Raw genomic sequence first — 16,447 nt, 5'->3', positions numbered from 1 at the left:
CGTGTGAACAGACTCGCAACCTCCAGTTGCAACTTTTGCAGCACTCGGGTTGCGCAACACGAAAAGTAGCATGCAGCATGCTACTTTTGGCTTGCGTGTGAACATGACAAGCAACTTTTGCAGCTGCAGTACAAAAGTTGTGCTGCAAAAGTAGCGATGTGTGACCGTACCTTTATTTGCTTTGTTTTCAAGCTCTGAGAAAGTAGCCTGCTGCTTAACCCCACGTTGTTCTCCTGTGATTTTTAAATTGAAATTTTATCTTCATTGTTCTATATAGGCCTACACTTTTAACACACTTATATAATCACTGATTAACTTACAACTTCTTTACCGTGTTAACTTTTTAGGACATAACCTGGCTGACTATTTTCATTGTCCAAAGCCTAAGCAGGATATAATGAACCCTTAATAACACAACTCCTTCATTTCTCTCAACAAACATAGCACCCTCTAGAAACATTTGAATGTCGTTCTGCTTAATCCTGATGTACTAGATCTAAAATGTTTCATGTTCTGTATCTCGAAATAAAGATTTTGCAGTTAAGTTCTTGTTCGAGAGAACACCTTAATTATCTTATCATTGACTCAGACTCTCTATTTGTAAATCGAAACAAAAATAAAACATTCAAACCAACACAATTGTAGTTACATTCCTGAAACTGGGTGACGTATCCTACATGCTGGTATATCCTTCATACAGCACAAAATACTTTTAAATTTCTTAAAAACAGATGTCGAAAACGATTCTTTATATTTTTGCGTCTACATGAAGAGATACTGATATGAATAAAGAAGTAAAGCTAGGCTGTGATTTGTCGACTACAGTTGTTGCCCCACAAGGGCAAACCGTAAAACAGCGAACGCTAAGCTCCGCCCACGACCCCTTTCCACTTTTCCCCTACAACAGCGATGTCGGACAGGGACTAAACGGAGCGGAGCACTCCACTAGACTGGTTGCATGCTCCGGTGTTTCCACAGACATAAGCAAGTTCAAGCTCCGATCTAGCTCCACAACCGGTTTTGGAGCTTACAACTCTGACGCTACTGCCCTACAAGCTCACCACACACTCTAGCAGGAAACAGTGGAAATAGGAGTTTAGGGTGGGGTGACATCTAGTGGCGGAAAGTGGAACAAAAAGAGTGAATGCGGCATCTACGAAGTAAAAGAGGAACTTCGTGTTGTTTCCCTCTCCAGCCTCTCCTTCTCTCTTCCTTGCTTTATGTCTCATTCTTTTTTTTTCTTACGACTTTGTGGAGGGTAGTATTCGATCCGTTGATTTTCCTAACGAAACGCACGCACACTTTTTGGTCACGCTTTAGACCTCTCGGCTACCGAGGCGAGTTGGTGGTAGAAGGGAAAATGAATGTATTTATATATATTATTTTAATGTACCGAAGTACATATGATATTTCCATGCAGATATTCTGCGTCATTATACGATGAAAGAGTAATGGAATGGAGAAAAATTCTCTCCGGCGCCGGAATTTGAACCAGTTTTCAGCTCTACGTGCTGATACTTTATCCACTAAGCCACACCGGCGCCGGAGAGAATTTTTCTCCGTTCCATTACTCTTTCATCATATGAATCTATTTATGTTTAAGGGAACTGCCATAACGTATTGCAGAAATGTAATGTGTGTTGTTGGATATGTCTTAGTACGTATGTGGTTTTTGTCTGATGCACATTAATTTGGTTGTATTGTGTTGTGTTGTAAAATACGAAATACGTGCGAGGCGGTAGGCAATGATCCACCAAAGCGGGGTGACAGTAGGTGAGCGAGGTGCCGAGTGGCGAGGGTGGGGATAACTTCCCCTACTGATGTTCGCTGTTTTACGATTTATCCCCCCACTACTTTCAAGGTTACTATTTTAGGCGCTGAGTCCGAGGTTCAAGGGTTCATACCCAACCTAAATGAATGGATTTTAAAGGATGATAAAATTTTTACTATGAAAGCAGTGGCTACTGCTTCAGAAGGCCACAACGACAGATGTACGACAATTAGCAAGGCTTAATTTTCATTTCACACACTCCTTAATAAAGCAGTAAAGCATGATATACTGCATACCTTCCCTTCCTACCAAAATCAACATAGATGTGGAGTATAACTCACCTCAAAGAGCGGGCAGCCCTGAAGTCGTAGACATTGCAGAGCAGGGAACCTGCTGAGCCGTTCTACATCATCCCACGTGGCCAACAGAGTGCTGTTGAGGTTCAGGAACTTCAGCTTCCTGAAGCAGTTGTGGGGCGAGGCGAAGCTGGGCGGGCTGTTAGACTCACTTTCACTCTCTGTGCGGCCTCCCGGCGAGCCATTGGCTTCCGACGAGTTCCTGCTACACACACCATATCTCGTTACATCACACATAGAGGAAGGAACTGTGATAGTGTGGAGACAAATATATTAGAAACATAATTTATGTACGCTGGGTTGTCAGTCTTTATACAGGGATTTCTAAATTTCTACTGAACTATTGGACGGATTTTGTTCATATTCAGTATCTACGAGTCAATTTATCAGGGAATGATGTACGTGAAATATAATAATTTTAGTACTAGTCTGTCTGTGTACAGCGATTTCTACTAAACTATTGGACGGATTTTGTTCATATTCAGTATCTACGAGTCAATTTATCAGGGAATGATGTACATGAAATATAATAATTTTAGTACTAGTCTGTCTGTGTACAGCGATTTCTACTAAACTATTGGACGGATTTTGCTCATATTCAGTATCTACGAGTCAATTTATCAGGGAATGATGTACATGAAATATAATAATTTTAGTACTAGTCTGTCTGTGTACAGCGATTTCTACTAAACTATTGGACGGATTTTGTTCATATTCAGTATCTACGAGTCAATTTATCAGGGAATGATGTACGTGAAATATAATAATTTTAGTACTAGTCTGTCTGTGTACAGCGATTTCTACTAAACTATTGGACGGATTTTGTTCATATTCAGTATCTACGAGTCAATTTATCAGGGAATGATGTACATGAAATATAATAATTTTAGTACTAGTCTGTCTGTGTACAGCGATTTCTACTAAACTATTGGACGGATTTTGTTCATATTCAGTATCTACGAGTCAATTTATCAGGGAATGATGTACATGAAATATAATAATTTTAGTACTAGTCTGTCTGTGTACAGCGATTTCTACTAAACTATTGGACGGATTTTGTTCATATTCAGTATCTACGAGTCAATTTATCAGGGAATGATGTACATGAAATATAATAATTTTAGTACTAGTCTGTCTGTGTACAGCGATTTCTACTAAACTATTGGACGGATTTTGTTCATATTCAGTATCTACGAGTCAATTTATCAGGGAATGATGTACATGAAATATAATAATTTTAGTACTAGTCTGTCTGTGTACAGCGATTTCTACTAAACTATTGGACGGATTTTGTTCATATTCAGTATCTACGAGTCAATTTATCAGGGAATGATGTACGTGAAATATAATAATTTTAGTACTAGTCTGTCTGTGTACAGCGATTTCTACTAAACTATTGGACGGATTTTGTTCATATTCAGTATCTACGAGTCAATTTATCAGGGAATGATGTACATGAAATATAATAATTTTAGTACTAGTCTGTCTGTGTACAGCGATTTCTACTAAACTATTGGACGGATTTTGTTCATATTCAGTATCTACGGGTCAATTTATCAGGGAATGATGTACGTGAAATATAATAATTTTAGTACTAGTCTGTCTGTGTACAGCGATTTCTACTAAACTATTGGACGGATTTTGTTCATATTCAGTATCTACGAGTCAATTTATCAGGGAATGATGTACATGAAATATAATAATTTTAGTACTAGTCTGTCTGTGTACAGCGATTTCTACTAAACTATTGGACGGATTTTGTTCATATTCAGTATCTACGAGTCAATTTATCAGGGAATGTGATGCTCCTGACGTCATGTTTTTCCATCACCACTACTTGGAACACGACACACGTGCTGCCTACCTAGAAGATGTGTCCAGTGACTGCAGGGGGCACTCAGCCAGCACTAGTGACTCCAGTGTGGGGAATGCAACCCCCAGCTTGCATATCTCCCGCCATGTTGTGACGGGGTTCCCTGTGAAGTGCACCTTCTTGACATTGCAGTAGCTCTGTGAGTCCAGGTCGTCGCCCAGCTCCACGTGGCTGTAGTTGTTCAGGCTGAGGTGTAGTTCCTCCAAGCTGCAAGCAACCCATCTGTATCAGAACAACTGCAAGGTGCTAACTATACTGAAAACTGTGATCAGTTCTGAGGCCAAAAACTGGGAGGAATAATACATTTATAAAGACACTGTCACAGTGGCTAAGGTGTTATGCCATAAAGTCAAAGGTCGCGGGTTCGAATTCCGACGGGACCATAGATTGTTTCTATTGATCCAATCTTTCTAGCTGCATTATGTAACTGGGCCTAATCAGCCTCTAACATAAATGAGTACCAGGCAATGACTTTCTTCTCCCATAACGACTGGAACCAGTGTTCATTCTGTATCATTAGTCCAAGATATGAATTTCAATGTTGATTGATCCCAGAGCAATCAAGGGACGGGGATATAAATTCTTTAAGGATTGCAAAAAGATTGTACAAGTATTAAAATCCAAATGAAATTCTCAACATACAACTCAATTCCAGAACACACACACTCTTTGACTCCACATTACACTACACAACCACACCCCCCCACAGGAAAAACAAAGAAAAGGCACCAAGACCAACAACAACCAGTTCTGAAGATGGCCAACGAAGTAATGTAAAATTTAACACGTGAAAGACACATAATATGTTTTCCGAAGTGATATAGTGTTAAAAGTTGTGTAATCAAGATGTAGGCTATATTAAAATAAATTAACAAACATATCAATTAACAAAAGTTTACTTTTGGAATGGTAAAAAAATTGAACCAATGTTACCCCATTTGACGGCATTTCTATTTGCGTACTCAGAGTAACTCTGCACAGATACACATCATGCACAGCATGGCCCGACGAAGTGGTGTGCAACTTGAAAATAGGTCACAATCCTGCCATCTATCCGCAATATACGGAAACCGAATCGCGCAAGTGAAGTGTGTAGGCATTGGACACACACATTACTAGTTGCACACGAAAGCTCTGTTTTCTAGGGTTTTTCTCTTTGGCACTTAAGCCTTTTTTATGTTCGATCTTAAATTTTCATATTTAACGGATATTATTTTACCCAAAACAGTAAAAAAAGTACAGAATATTAATTTTCGTGTTGACCTGGTTGGCGAGTTGGTATAGCGCTGGCCTTCTATGTCCAAGGTTGCGGGTTCGATCCCGGGCCAGGTCGATGGCATTTAAGTGTGCTTAAATGCGACAGGCTCATGTCAGTAGATTTACTGGCATGTAAAAGAACTCCTGCGGGACAAAATTCCGGCACATCCGGTGACGCTGATATAACCTCTGCAGTTGCGAGCGTCGTTAAATAAAACATAATATTTAAAATATTTAATTTTCGTATTTCTTTTTCATAGTCCCCATGGTAGTTCACGTTTATGGAACAAAATTGAAACTATACCTAAATATATACAATCTTTAGATAGTGCACAACATAATTTCATACTATTAAAATCTAGTAAAACTGATAGTATTGTAGATCAAAAAATATGCACTATATTTATCACCAATTATAATATTCTAACTCAATCACCAACTAAAATATTCTAACTCAGTCTCAAGAAACATTTTATTCGTAACTTGTAACTGCAGGACTGTTTTATTTAGAGAGAAAGAGAACTATGTTTGTCGTTGTGTAATAGCTCGACATTGGCACGCCAGCCCCATTTCTTGGCCAGCCACCTCTGTGCACCGATTCTGAACAACAAACCTTGGTAGCAGCTGCAGAAGATCCCGAACACTCTTCCAGTTGATGTGTGTAGCGTTCAGTACAAGATTCTTCAAGTACGGGAAAGGATTTCTGTTGTCCAAGTTGACGAGTTCTTCTGTGAGGTTATTGAAGCTAAGATTGACAAATTTCACTCTGGGCATGTGCTTCAGAATGTCAAACACCTGCGAACAGAACAGGGAGGCCAATTATAACACACTGTACTGGCTATAGTTCACATAAAAACAGTCTATCCTTGTTTCTTTAACAAGCGTCCATCTGCCTCTAGGCTCTGGATGCATTGCAGCCTACTGGCCTAGTTTACTCTAGCTAAACCGTTCCAAAACCTTTCGATAATATATGTAACGGTACAGTTTCTTAATTACAAGGCTGCTAACCTGTTATGTTTATATTGTGATGCTCCAAAATGTATTGTAACATTTTCACTTCTAAATGCAATGCAAACTTAAAGAAAAATCTGTCTTTTTTTTAAGCATGTATGTACTGTCTGAGAACAAAACTAATCATTGTTGGGTCGTCAATAAAATGGTAGTCTAGGATTTTTAACCATTTTGTATTTTTAATATAAATTAAAATGGACACTTGTTACATTCTTACGCTCTCATTCTGTGAGTTCTTTTAACATACGAAATACAAAAACTATTCTCGCAAACAAATATGCATAAAAACATACAACGCGTAATCCATAGAAAGCACATTGGCGGATTGCACGTAATAATTTTTTATGTATGACTCACACCAAAGTCACTGGAGTTCAAGAGAAATACCGAACGGTATTGTAAACCCTATTCAACATGTTTAGTCGGCATCTGCCGATGTTTTCTCCTCCTCCCTCAACTCAAATTCCTAGTTGTTTTCTTTCAAATTAAAAATATTTGTATTATATTTTAGTGAATCTTATTTATTTCGCTCATGCGATGTTAATTTGTTAAATGCGATGATAATTTGTTAAATAAAAAGTTGAAAGTAACGTTTAAAGTTTTATTGTTATTGTTGTTGTTTTGTTATTTTTAGCTGATGTCTCATCTTTTATTTTTAATATTTCGACGTTATGAAAGAGAGAATATCATCGAAATGATAGCCGTCCAAATCTTGGATTTAAAATATCGGCATCCTAATCAGTTCAAATGAACAAAAAAGAAAATGTAAATTAATGTTAAAAAATACATAACGAAATTTTAAAAAAGAATATTCTGCGACAAGATGTGGTGGCTATCAAAACGATAAAAATTATTGAAAATAAATAATATACATTGAATATTATAAAGATGAATAGAGATGGTGATTGATGATGTTCAATGAAGATTTTAAAATGGATGATGCAATTGTCTGAAGAGTCTTATCAGGAACCTTTAATTTTCTGAAGATCTCCAATGTAAATTTGGGAATTGTTCCTCGCGCACCAAACATAAGTCCAATGACATTCCAGTCTTGAATATTATATTTATGACTGAGATCATCACAGCATGGAAGGTAAATAGCGCGTTTCTCTTCATGTACCTGCTTTGGTTGATCTTCATTAATTTCGAACCTTACAGTGGGGTTAAGAATGAGACCAGTTTTTTTTATCTCGGCCAATATACAAACAAAACAATATAAGATACAATATACAACTACAAATATATTATTAATTACCAGTATTATAAAATAAGACATAAAAACATGAAAAAATAATAATTAAAATAAAGTTGGAATGTAATCCAATCACATTTCGGATAATTTTCCTTAATTCGATTATTTTTTACTCTGCTATGTTCCCTGGAGTTGTCAAAAAAAATATATAAAATTTATTGGGATTCCTAACGAACGCCATTGGACAATGAACTTGGACAGGAACGTTCAAACATGATAAACTGAGGGTCTCACTGAGTCTGGAAGTTCTTGCATTTGTTGTTATGGTATATTCATTCCACCACATGTAATCACAAAGAATTTTTCAGACGCAATCTTCCAAACGCACATTTGTAGACGAAAGCGAGGGTTAGAACGTAGATTGCGGTAACATGCGTTTTCAATAATTAGAAAGGCTACTGACAAATGATGAAACGATATTGCGACTATGTATTTCAATTATAAAGGAAACGGAAGTAGGTATAACGAAACAAAGTCCGCCTACAAACAATCTGTCCATCAAACTTCTCTTATAAATTGCCAACAGTCGAAATCTAGTCATCTTGCTAACACTGAAGTTTGACCTCTGGCTCAGTTTGTTCAACACGTGGTTGTAAAACATGTGCAGCCATAAGCAACGAACCTTTGTCCCTGTTTTGTTTGCGTTTCCACAGCAACTAGTAATCGCTGATAAATTTAATCTCTTGGTTTTTCAATATTTCAGCGTGATTTTGCTTCTCCGTCCTTCAGGGTGAGCTTGCTTACGGTGACATGGCACGAACTATCTATACTGCACTAAAATTTGTTATTTATGTTGTTCTATTAATCTTTTGAGAAAGTTATTTGCGCAATGTTATAATCTATTATTAAATTATAAATTAACACTTTCGAAAACTCACAGACAGAAAAAAAAAGCGTTTTCTTGCCTTCTTTCACAATATAATAAGCATAAAGAGAAATCATGTGTTGCTGCAAGAAATAGTACAAAATTAATGGATTCTTATTTCGAAAAATAACAAAAAGTGATGTAATCGAGATAGATTTAATGATTTCTTTCATATTATAAGTTCAGATCGTAAATGAAATGCTAAAGACAGCATGACTTCCAAAAATGTTTTTATTAGAGAAACAATACTATTATTATTATTATTATTATTATTATTATTATTATTATTATTATTATTGCTGTAATCAAAAACTTATATGGCTCAAAATATTTTAATGAATTTATTTAACATAATATAATCTTTACGGAAATAAAGCAAAAAATATACTACTGATATCTACGTGCTATGTATTTTGATATAAATCAGCAGAAAATAAACCCGCAATAAAATTATTAAAAACGTTGTTTTTATAAACCACAGATGTCACGTTTAGCGTTTCTTAGCAACCACATTAAAACAAGATAAAGTCAGAAGCATTGTTGTTAAGGTCGCCATTTTTTCCTTCTGTGAGCGTGTCGTTAATATTATGAAAAGTGATCAAATAGTGGAGGAAGAAAACGAAAATGAGTTTTTGAGTACTCCCACCTGAAATTCGAGAAGCTGTGCATAGTGCCACATTAGGCTACATTTATTATTAGAAAATTCAAGTAAGTTTGCGATTCAAAGAATCAAAGAATGTGTAATAATTAATATACGAACAAGAAACTAAAGGAGATTATAGAAACGGCTTACTTTTTTTATAAATCAAACCGTCTCAAGATTTCTAGTCTTTGATCGGAATATTTAATTAAATCAACGTTTGTCATTAACGATAAATTAAGTAAATACGCCAAGCGGAGTGCGTTATGAAAATAATGTTGCTTTCCATTCAAAATTTTAAAAATATTGAGCAGAAATAAAATTTGTCAGTTTCTCCAAAATGCACCAGATGAAAATTGCCTTATGATAAAAGTAAGTAGATGAAACTGTAGTCTTATTATTTGTTAACGATTTCAGTTACCTGTGGCTTCTAATAAATTTAATACTTAAAGTGAGTATTCAAAATTGTATCGTCATTGCAATCAAGACAATTTACATGTGTGTTTCTTTAATTAATGTTATAAAGAACGTGTTATAAAATTGTAAAAAATACGTAGCAACATTTTTAGCCTACTTTACTTATATGAAATAAAATGACAATTTTTAAATTGCCTATTTTACTGTACATAAGAAAGCAGATAAAATATCGTTCAGTCCTACAGGTCTTGCAAAACTAACTTCAGTGCACTCGTGAGTCTTAACCATCTAGTAGTCGCGTGGCATACAAACTGTAATCAACTCAAAACTAAGGCAAAATAAAACTGTTATCAAAATATTCTAGTACATGCTAACACTTTGGAAGTGCGTAGCGCAATATTGTAGGAAGGAACACGAGTTCCCGAACGATTGTTGGTGCTTGCGTGATGATGACACAATATTAAATATGACTGAATTATGCCGCGTGACTAACAACCATATGCATAAAGCTTCACTTTTCAACAAGTCATATAATGTACTGTATTATCATCTTCAAAATCATGTTTCTCATTCGAAACTCGAGGTAAATATTTTAGGACTTCAAGATCGCTATACAAGTTGCTTTTGAAAAACGTGATTCTCACCCTTAACAAATGGAACAAGCCGAAAAGGCTTTATTTTGTGTAGAAACTTTTATTTTACTATAGTCACAATTTACTTATATAGAACTTTAGTGGTTTCTTGACAAAAATAATTAAAAAATGAGGTAGGATGGCAAAGCCATTTACGATCTCTGTCTCTCTCTCTCTCTCTCTCTCTCTCTCAAGGAATAGTCGTCACTTGTTACGCGTAAGTGAAAGCTCATAATATAATCCAGTTTTACAGCTTCCTTTTAAACGATCTACATTCAATATACTGCTGGCTACTAGACATGAAAATTTGGAGATGCACGATGGGCCATATCAATGAATTTGTACAGCCCTTCTCCTCTAACTAATGTCATTCAAAATCGCCGATACTTAATACTTACATCGCTTTTAAATGTCGGTTTTGTATACAGTCAAATATCGATATAGCGATTATCATTTTAATGAATTTTCAACGAAAAAATTCCTAATTAAATGAGCGAATTAAAAGAGCATCTTTTATTACAAATGGAATCGGGCCAATCCAGTACAGGTACAGATAGTTAGTCAGGACTTGGGCTCTGACTTTTGGTTGCGCAGTAGCACACAGCAAAGGGAAGGGGAAGAAATCTGTCAGTCGTCCCGCAGTAGCGAACCAGTTAAAATCGTAATATATTCTCAATTTAAAAACATGGGTAAAATACAATTACAGTTAAAGAATAGACGAACAGGGTTCTAGTGAAAACAAAAACAATAAAATTGGTTCTTCTAATGTTTCGTTGTCAAGTGAGGAATATAATATTCAAGGTAAGAAAATAATTTCAGACTAAAGTATAGTATGTTTTCACATCGCATAGTACAGAATTATTTTAAAAGGCAAGTCAGCTGACTCCAGCACTCCTCTTCCGCGCAGGTCATAACTCAAGTTTAACCGAACGACCTGTATGTATTAGTCATTTGATATACGAGTGCAATTTTCTGAGGGAGGCGCCAGTAGTGTGTTTCCATGGCAACCAAATACTTTCATGCAGAGCGGTAGATTAGTTACAGAAACGTCCGTCAGTACAGTTATATCAAATTAGTATTACCTGTAGCAAGTCTTTGTGTTTTACACACATGTATTGAAGAATATTAAACGTGCCATTGGAAGACTTTTGTATGCACCGGGCATTTAGGGCATTTACTGTCTGGCTTTGTTCTTTAAAATGTATCGTTCCCGCTGTCTTAGCAGATTCTGACTGACCGAAATTTCATTGTGAAAAGAATATTCTTAGATAATTGATTAAATAGCGATTTTACTCGTATTAATTGTGTTAAGTATGTACGGCTTACAGCTGTATCGGTGTTTCTTCACACCATCCTCAGAGCCTACTAGATCTCGGCGTCATCTCGAACTTCGCTGCCTGTTGTGTGGGTGTGTTCGATTGTTGAAAAGTGTTGAAATGTGGTGTCAAATAGTGTGTGTTCTGAAATTGATCTTTGTGTTTCAACACTTTTCAACAATCGAACGCACCCACACAACAGGCAGCGAAGTTCGAGATGACGCCGAGATCTAATAGGCTCTGAGGATGGTGTGAAGAAACACCGAAACAGCTGTAAGCCGCACATGCTTACACAATTAACACGAGTAAGGTCGCCATTTAATCAATTATTTATATTCAAGTGTTAAAAGTAGTGTACGAAAGATTCAACATGGAATATTCTTAGCTAAAATATGTTAATCAACGCAACAGCGAAGAGAAAATACAAACAATTCTCTTTAAAGGAGGAGAGAGGGGGAAAAAATTGACAAAAACCAGAAGAAGTCCGATATAGCGAAGAAAATATATTCGATAAGTACATCTACGCATTTGACATTCATTATTGTAATGAATGACTTGCATATTTTATTGTTATATTGTTGTATTTTGTTTGTTCGGTTTAACGACATTTCAATATAACGAAAATAATTCACATAGTGTCGTTATACCGCCATTTGATTGTACAGAATAGGAAGAGTTTTTAAATAAATTGATTAAATGGCGATCTTACTCGTGTTAATTATGTAAGCATGTGTGGCTTACAGCTGTTTCGGTGCTACTTGACACCATCCTCAGAGCCTACTAGATCTCGGCGCTATCTCAACTTCACTGCCTGTTGTGTGGGTGCGTTCGTGTGATGAAGAGTTGTGTCAAATAGTGTGTGTGTTCTGAAATTGATCTGTGTGTTGAGAATTTGATTAGGGTGTGTTTTAGTGTGTCTGTATATTTCATATTCAAGTGTTCAAGTATTAAATGTTAAAAGTAGTGTACGAAAGAGTTTTTATATGAATTTCTGCTCACTTTTGGAAGTTATAATATAACGTTTTTTTTGTAAGCAATACAAGAAATCGAAATTTTTCTTCTTACTTGAGTTGGTATTAAATTATTTCCTTTATGTATGTTTTTTTGATTGCATTGATTTTTTTATATTGTACGAAATGGAAATACAAAAATTGGAAATTTATCTTTTGAAGAGGTGGAGCAGTTCAAATATCTCGGAGCAACAGTAACAAATATAAATGATACTCGGGAGGAAATTAAACACAGAATAAATATGGGAAATGCCTGTTATTATTCGGTTGAGAAGCTTTTATCATCCAGTCTGCTGTCAAAAAATCTGAAAGTTAGAATTTATAAAACAGTTATATTACCGGTTGTTCTGTATGGTTGTGAAACTTGGACTCTCACTTTGAGAGAGGAACATAGGTTAAGGGTGTTTGAGAATAAGATTCTTAGGAAAATATTTGGGGCTAAGAGGGATGAAGTTACAGGAGAATGGAGAAAGTTACACAACACAGAACTGCACGCATTGTATTCTTCACCTGACATAATTAGGAATATTAAATCCAGACGTTTGAGATGGGCAGGGCATGTAGCACGTATGGGCGAATCCAGAAATGCATATAGAGTGTTAGTTGGGAGACCGGAGGGAAAAAAGACCTTTAGGGAGGCCGAGACGTAGATGGGAAGATAATATTAAAATGGATTAGAGGGAGGTGGGATATGATGATAGAGAATGGATTAATCTTGCTCAGGATAGGGACCGATGGCGGGCTTATGTGAGGGCGGCAATGAACCTCCGGGTTCCTTAAAAGCCAGTAAGTAAGTAAGTATGTATGTTTTTTTAATAATAGCTTTAAAAAAACTATAAGATCATTGGTAATACGATTCAGAGAAAAAACATCATAATAACTTTAGTGTTGTTCATTTTATACTGATGGTAATACAAAGCACGTGTTTATACATGTTTATATTTGTACAGTGGATGCAAGTTTCCTATTTACACAAAGCTGTTTGGAGTAGCCAGCTGACTTTTAAGTCGCCGTTGAAGAAGGCACTTCCAACTTCAATCATCGGGAGAGCATCACGTGCTCTTCCAGCAAGATCAGCAACGCCCCCTATCCCTATAACTTTGGCTGGCTTCATACTCGTGCAGTTATATTTGTTCCCAAAGACGAAGCTCAACAAGAAGCTGTTAGACTGAACAGGCAAGAGCGATCTACGTACAATATGTGCCCATCTTATTAACCTGGAAGGTGAGAGAACAAATAACAGGCTGCAGTTTACATGCAAGGCAAGGACAATTCTGAACTGCGCAATTCGTGTACAACACTCCCGGAACAGAAAATGTTTTCGTGCTTCAGGAGTACAAACTTAAAAAAAAAAATCGGCATATCTGACAAAAGCTTTTCTGTGTCCGATATGTTGAAAACGTGCATTTCCGTAAAAAAAAATCAAGAATTTTTGCAAAACTATACTTTTCGATTCTTCAGTGATTACCATTTTTTTTTGGTTGGTTATTTAACGACGCTGTATCAACTACGAGGTTATTTAGCGTCGATGAGATTGGTGATAGCGAGATGGTATTTGGCGAGATGAGGCCGAGGATTCGCCATAGATTACCTGGCATTCACCTTACGGTTGGGAAAAACCTCGGAAAAAACCCAGCCCAAGCTGGGATCGAACCCGTGCCCGAGCTCAACTTCAGACCGGCAGGCAAGCGCCTTAACCGACTGAGCCACGCCGATGGCGATTACCATTTTCGCCATTACATTCGAAATTTGTGGATCCAAACCCGGTCCAGTGTAATGAATTTCTAAGACAGATGAAAATGTTTATAATGACTTTTTTCAGAAGGGTTTAAACTCTGGAGGTTACATATCAATAAACCAAATTTGCTGTACTTGTTTTTTTGAAAGATGGGACATGACAGGAGAGCTGCGATCTGAAAAACAACTGAATGTCACATAGCGTGGTAGGCCTGTTGCTATGGTAACAACGGTTGAGTTGCCAAACTTACAGATCCCACGTGGTGAGTGCTTAATAGCTCTCTTGGCTTTGGTACGTTTCAGCTTTGATTCGCTGTCGATTTTTGTATTGTTTTCTTACCTTTGCGTCAATTGTCAATTAATGTTTTAACGTCAGCCATCTTAACGTCAATTGATACCTTCCATCAGCTGGCAGCGTGGTAGTCCATATTGGCAACATAGCACTGTAGTTCCAAGTTCGGCCGCTTAACTGTCATGTCCCATCTTTCAAAAAAACAAGTATAGTCGTCAACCTCGTTTATAGTCCTATCATTGGGAGCAATGTATTCTACAATACGGCACTATATAGAAAGAAATTCAACTCTGCTACCTGCCACCGGCGTAGCTCAGGAGGTAGCGCGTTTGTCTGCCGATCGGGAGTTGCGCTCGGGCGTGGGTTCGAATCCCGTTTGGGCTTTTTTCCGAGGTTTTCCCCAACCTTAAGGCGAATGTTGGGTAATCTATGGCGAATCCTCGGCATCATCTCGCCAAAAACCATCCCGTTATCACCATTGACGCTAAATAACCTAGTGGTTGATACAGTGTCGTTAAATAACCAAGTATAAAAACCTGTTACCCGTCTTCCTCGTCTATCATCCTATTATCGGGAGTAATGAACTCGGTTTTATAGCTTCTCTCATTTCTAAATTAGAACTAAATCCTGCCAGTCACCATCTTCCATCCCGTTACCACCATTGACGCTAAATAACCTAGTGGTTGATACAGTGTCGTTAAATAACCAAGTATAAAAACCTGTTACCCGTCATTATATGTTGTGTCGAGTATACAAGCAGTAACATGAGCTGCTGCCAGGAAGTCAAAAAGAGGATAGCGATGGCAAAGGAAGCTTTTAATAGGAAAAGGAGCATCTGGAAAAAGAACTAAGGAAGAGACTAGTGATATGCTTTGTATGGAGTGTGGCATTGTATGAGGGAGAAACATGGTCATTACGACGAAGTAAAGAGAAGCGACTAGAAGCACTTGAAATGTGGATATGGAGAAGAATGGAGCGTGTGAAATGGACAGACAGAATAAGAAACGAAGCTGTGTTGGAAAGAGTGGGTGAAGAAAGAATGATGCTGAAACTGATCAGAAAGAGGAAAAGGAATTGGTTGGGTCAGTGGCTGAGAAGAAACTGCCTACTGAAGTGCTTTGTATGGAGTGTAGCATTGTATGGGGCAGAAACATGGTCATTACGACGAAGTAAAGAGAAGCGACTAGAAGCATTTGAAATGTGGATATGGAGAAGAATGGAGCGTGTGAAGTGGACAGACAGAATAAGAAATGAAGCTGTGTTGGAAAGAGTGGGTGAAGAAAGAATGATGCTGAAACTGATCAGGAAGAGAAACACGAACTGGTTGGGTCACTGGCTGAGAAGAAACTGCCTACTGAAGGATGCACTGGAAGGAATGGTGAACGGGAGAAGAGTTCGGGGCAGAAGAAGATATCAGATGTTAGACGACATTAAGGGGAGGCAGAGGTGAATATTTCAAAATCCACACAATTTATCCGATTTGTTTGAAATTGATCATGGATACTAAGCAAAATAGCCGCATACTAGCCATACCAACACATAAGACATCATCGTATTCATCATCATACACAATCTCGCTCTCGCGCTTGTGGAATACCCTACCCAGTGACATCAGAGACCGTCGGAATTTAGTAGCGTTCAAAAGCAAACTTATTAAGCATTTTCTTACTGCGTAGAATAGGTTTAATTTTTACTTAGTTAATAAAAAAACAATTTTCTCTCTTCTTAATTTTTACAATGAACTGTCTAGCTTTTATTAGTCTGTTAATCTTTTAGTACTTTGATTTTTATTGTATTTGTAAATTCAATATTAATTGTAATTATAATTGTAATTGTACTCTTAATATTGTAGTTGTAATCCCCTGGTAGAGGGGAAGAGAAGGCCTGATGGCCTTATCTCTACCAGGTTAAATAAATAAATAAAATAATAAAATAAGTATGTTATTAGTAATGGACATACCAAGTTTCAACTTTCTAAGTACAATAGTTCTGTAAATATTAATAATTTTATTAAACTT

At 36.9% G+C, this 16,447-nt stretch overlaps 1 protein-coding gene across 4 annotated transcripts in view; it reads right to left on the bottom strand.

Moving 5' to 3' along the window:
- Positions 1-16,447, bottom strand: part of mlt (tubulin folding cofactor E like protein mlt) — a 77,865-nt gene that overhangs the window by 16,326 nt on the left and 45,092 nt on the right. For 3 of the 4 annotated variants that reach the window (XM_069826651.1, XM_069826575.1, XM_069826733.1), the window contains exons 3-5: positions 5,871-6,052; positions 3,992-4,207; positions 2,113-2,332 (exon numbers count right to left, since the gene is read on the bottom strand). In XM_069826651.1, the coding sequence (XP_069682752.1) occupies positions 2,113-2,332; positions 3,992-4,207; positions 5,871-6,052 (618 nt within the window). The remainder of the gene's footprint in view (positions 1-2,112; positions 2,333-3,991; positions 4,208-5,870; positions 6,053-16,447) is intronic. The other variant, XM_069826814.1, reaches the window with a different exon arrangement.

The sequence above is a fragment of the Periplaneta americana genome, chromosome 1 (genome assembly GCF_040183065.1).
Source record: "Periplaneta americana isolate PAMFEO1 chromosome 1, P.americana_PAMFEO1_priV1, whole genome shotgun sequence".
In the NCBI taxonomy this organism is placed as follows: Eukaryota; Metazoa; Arthropoda; class Insecta; order Blattodea; family Blattidae; genus Periplaneta; species Periplaneta americana.
This window is presented reverse-complemented; position numbering and strand designations above follow the sequence as displayed.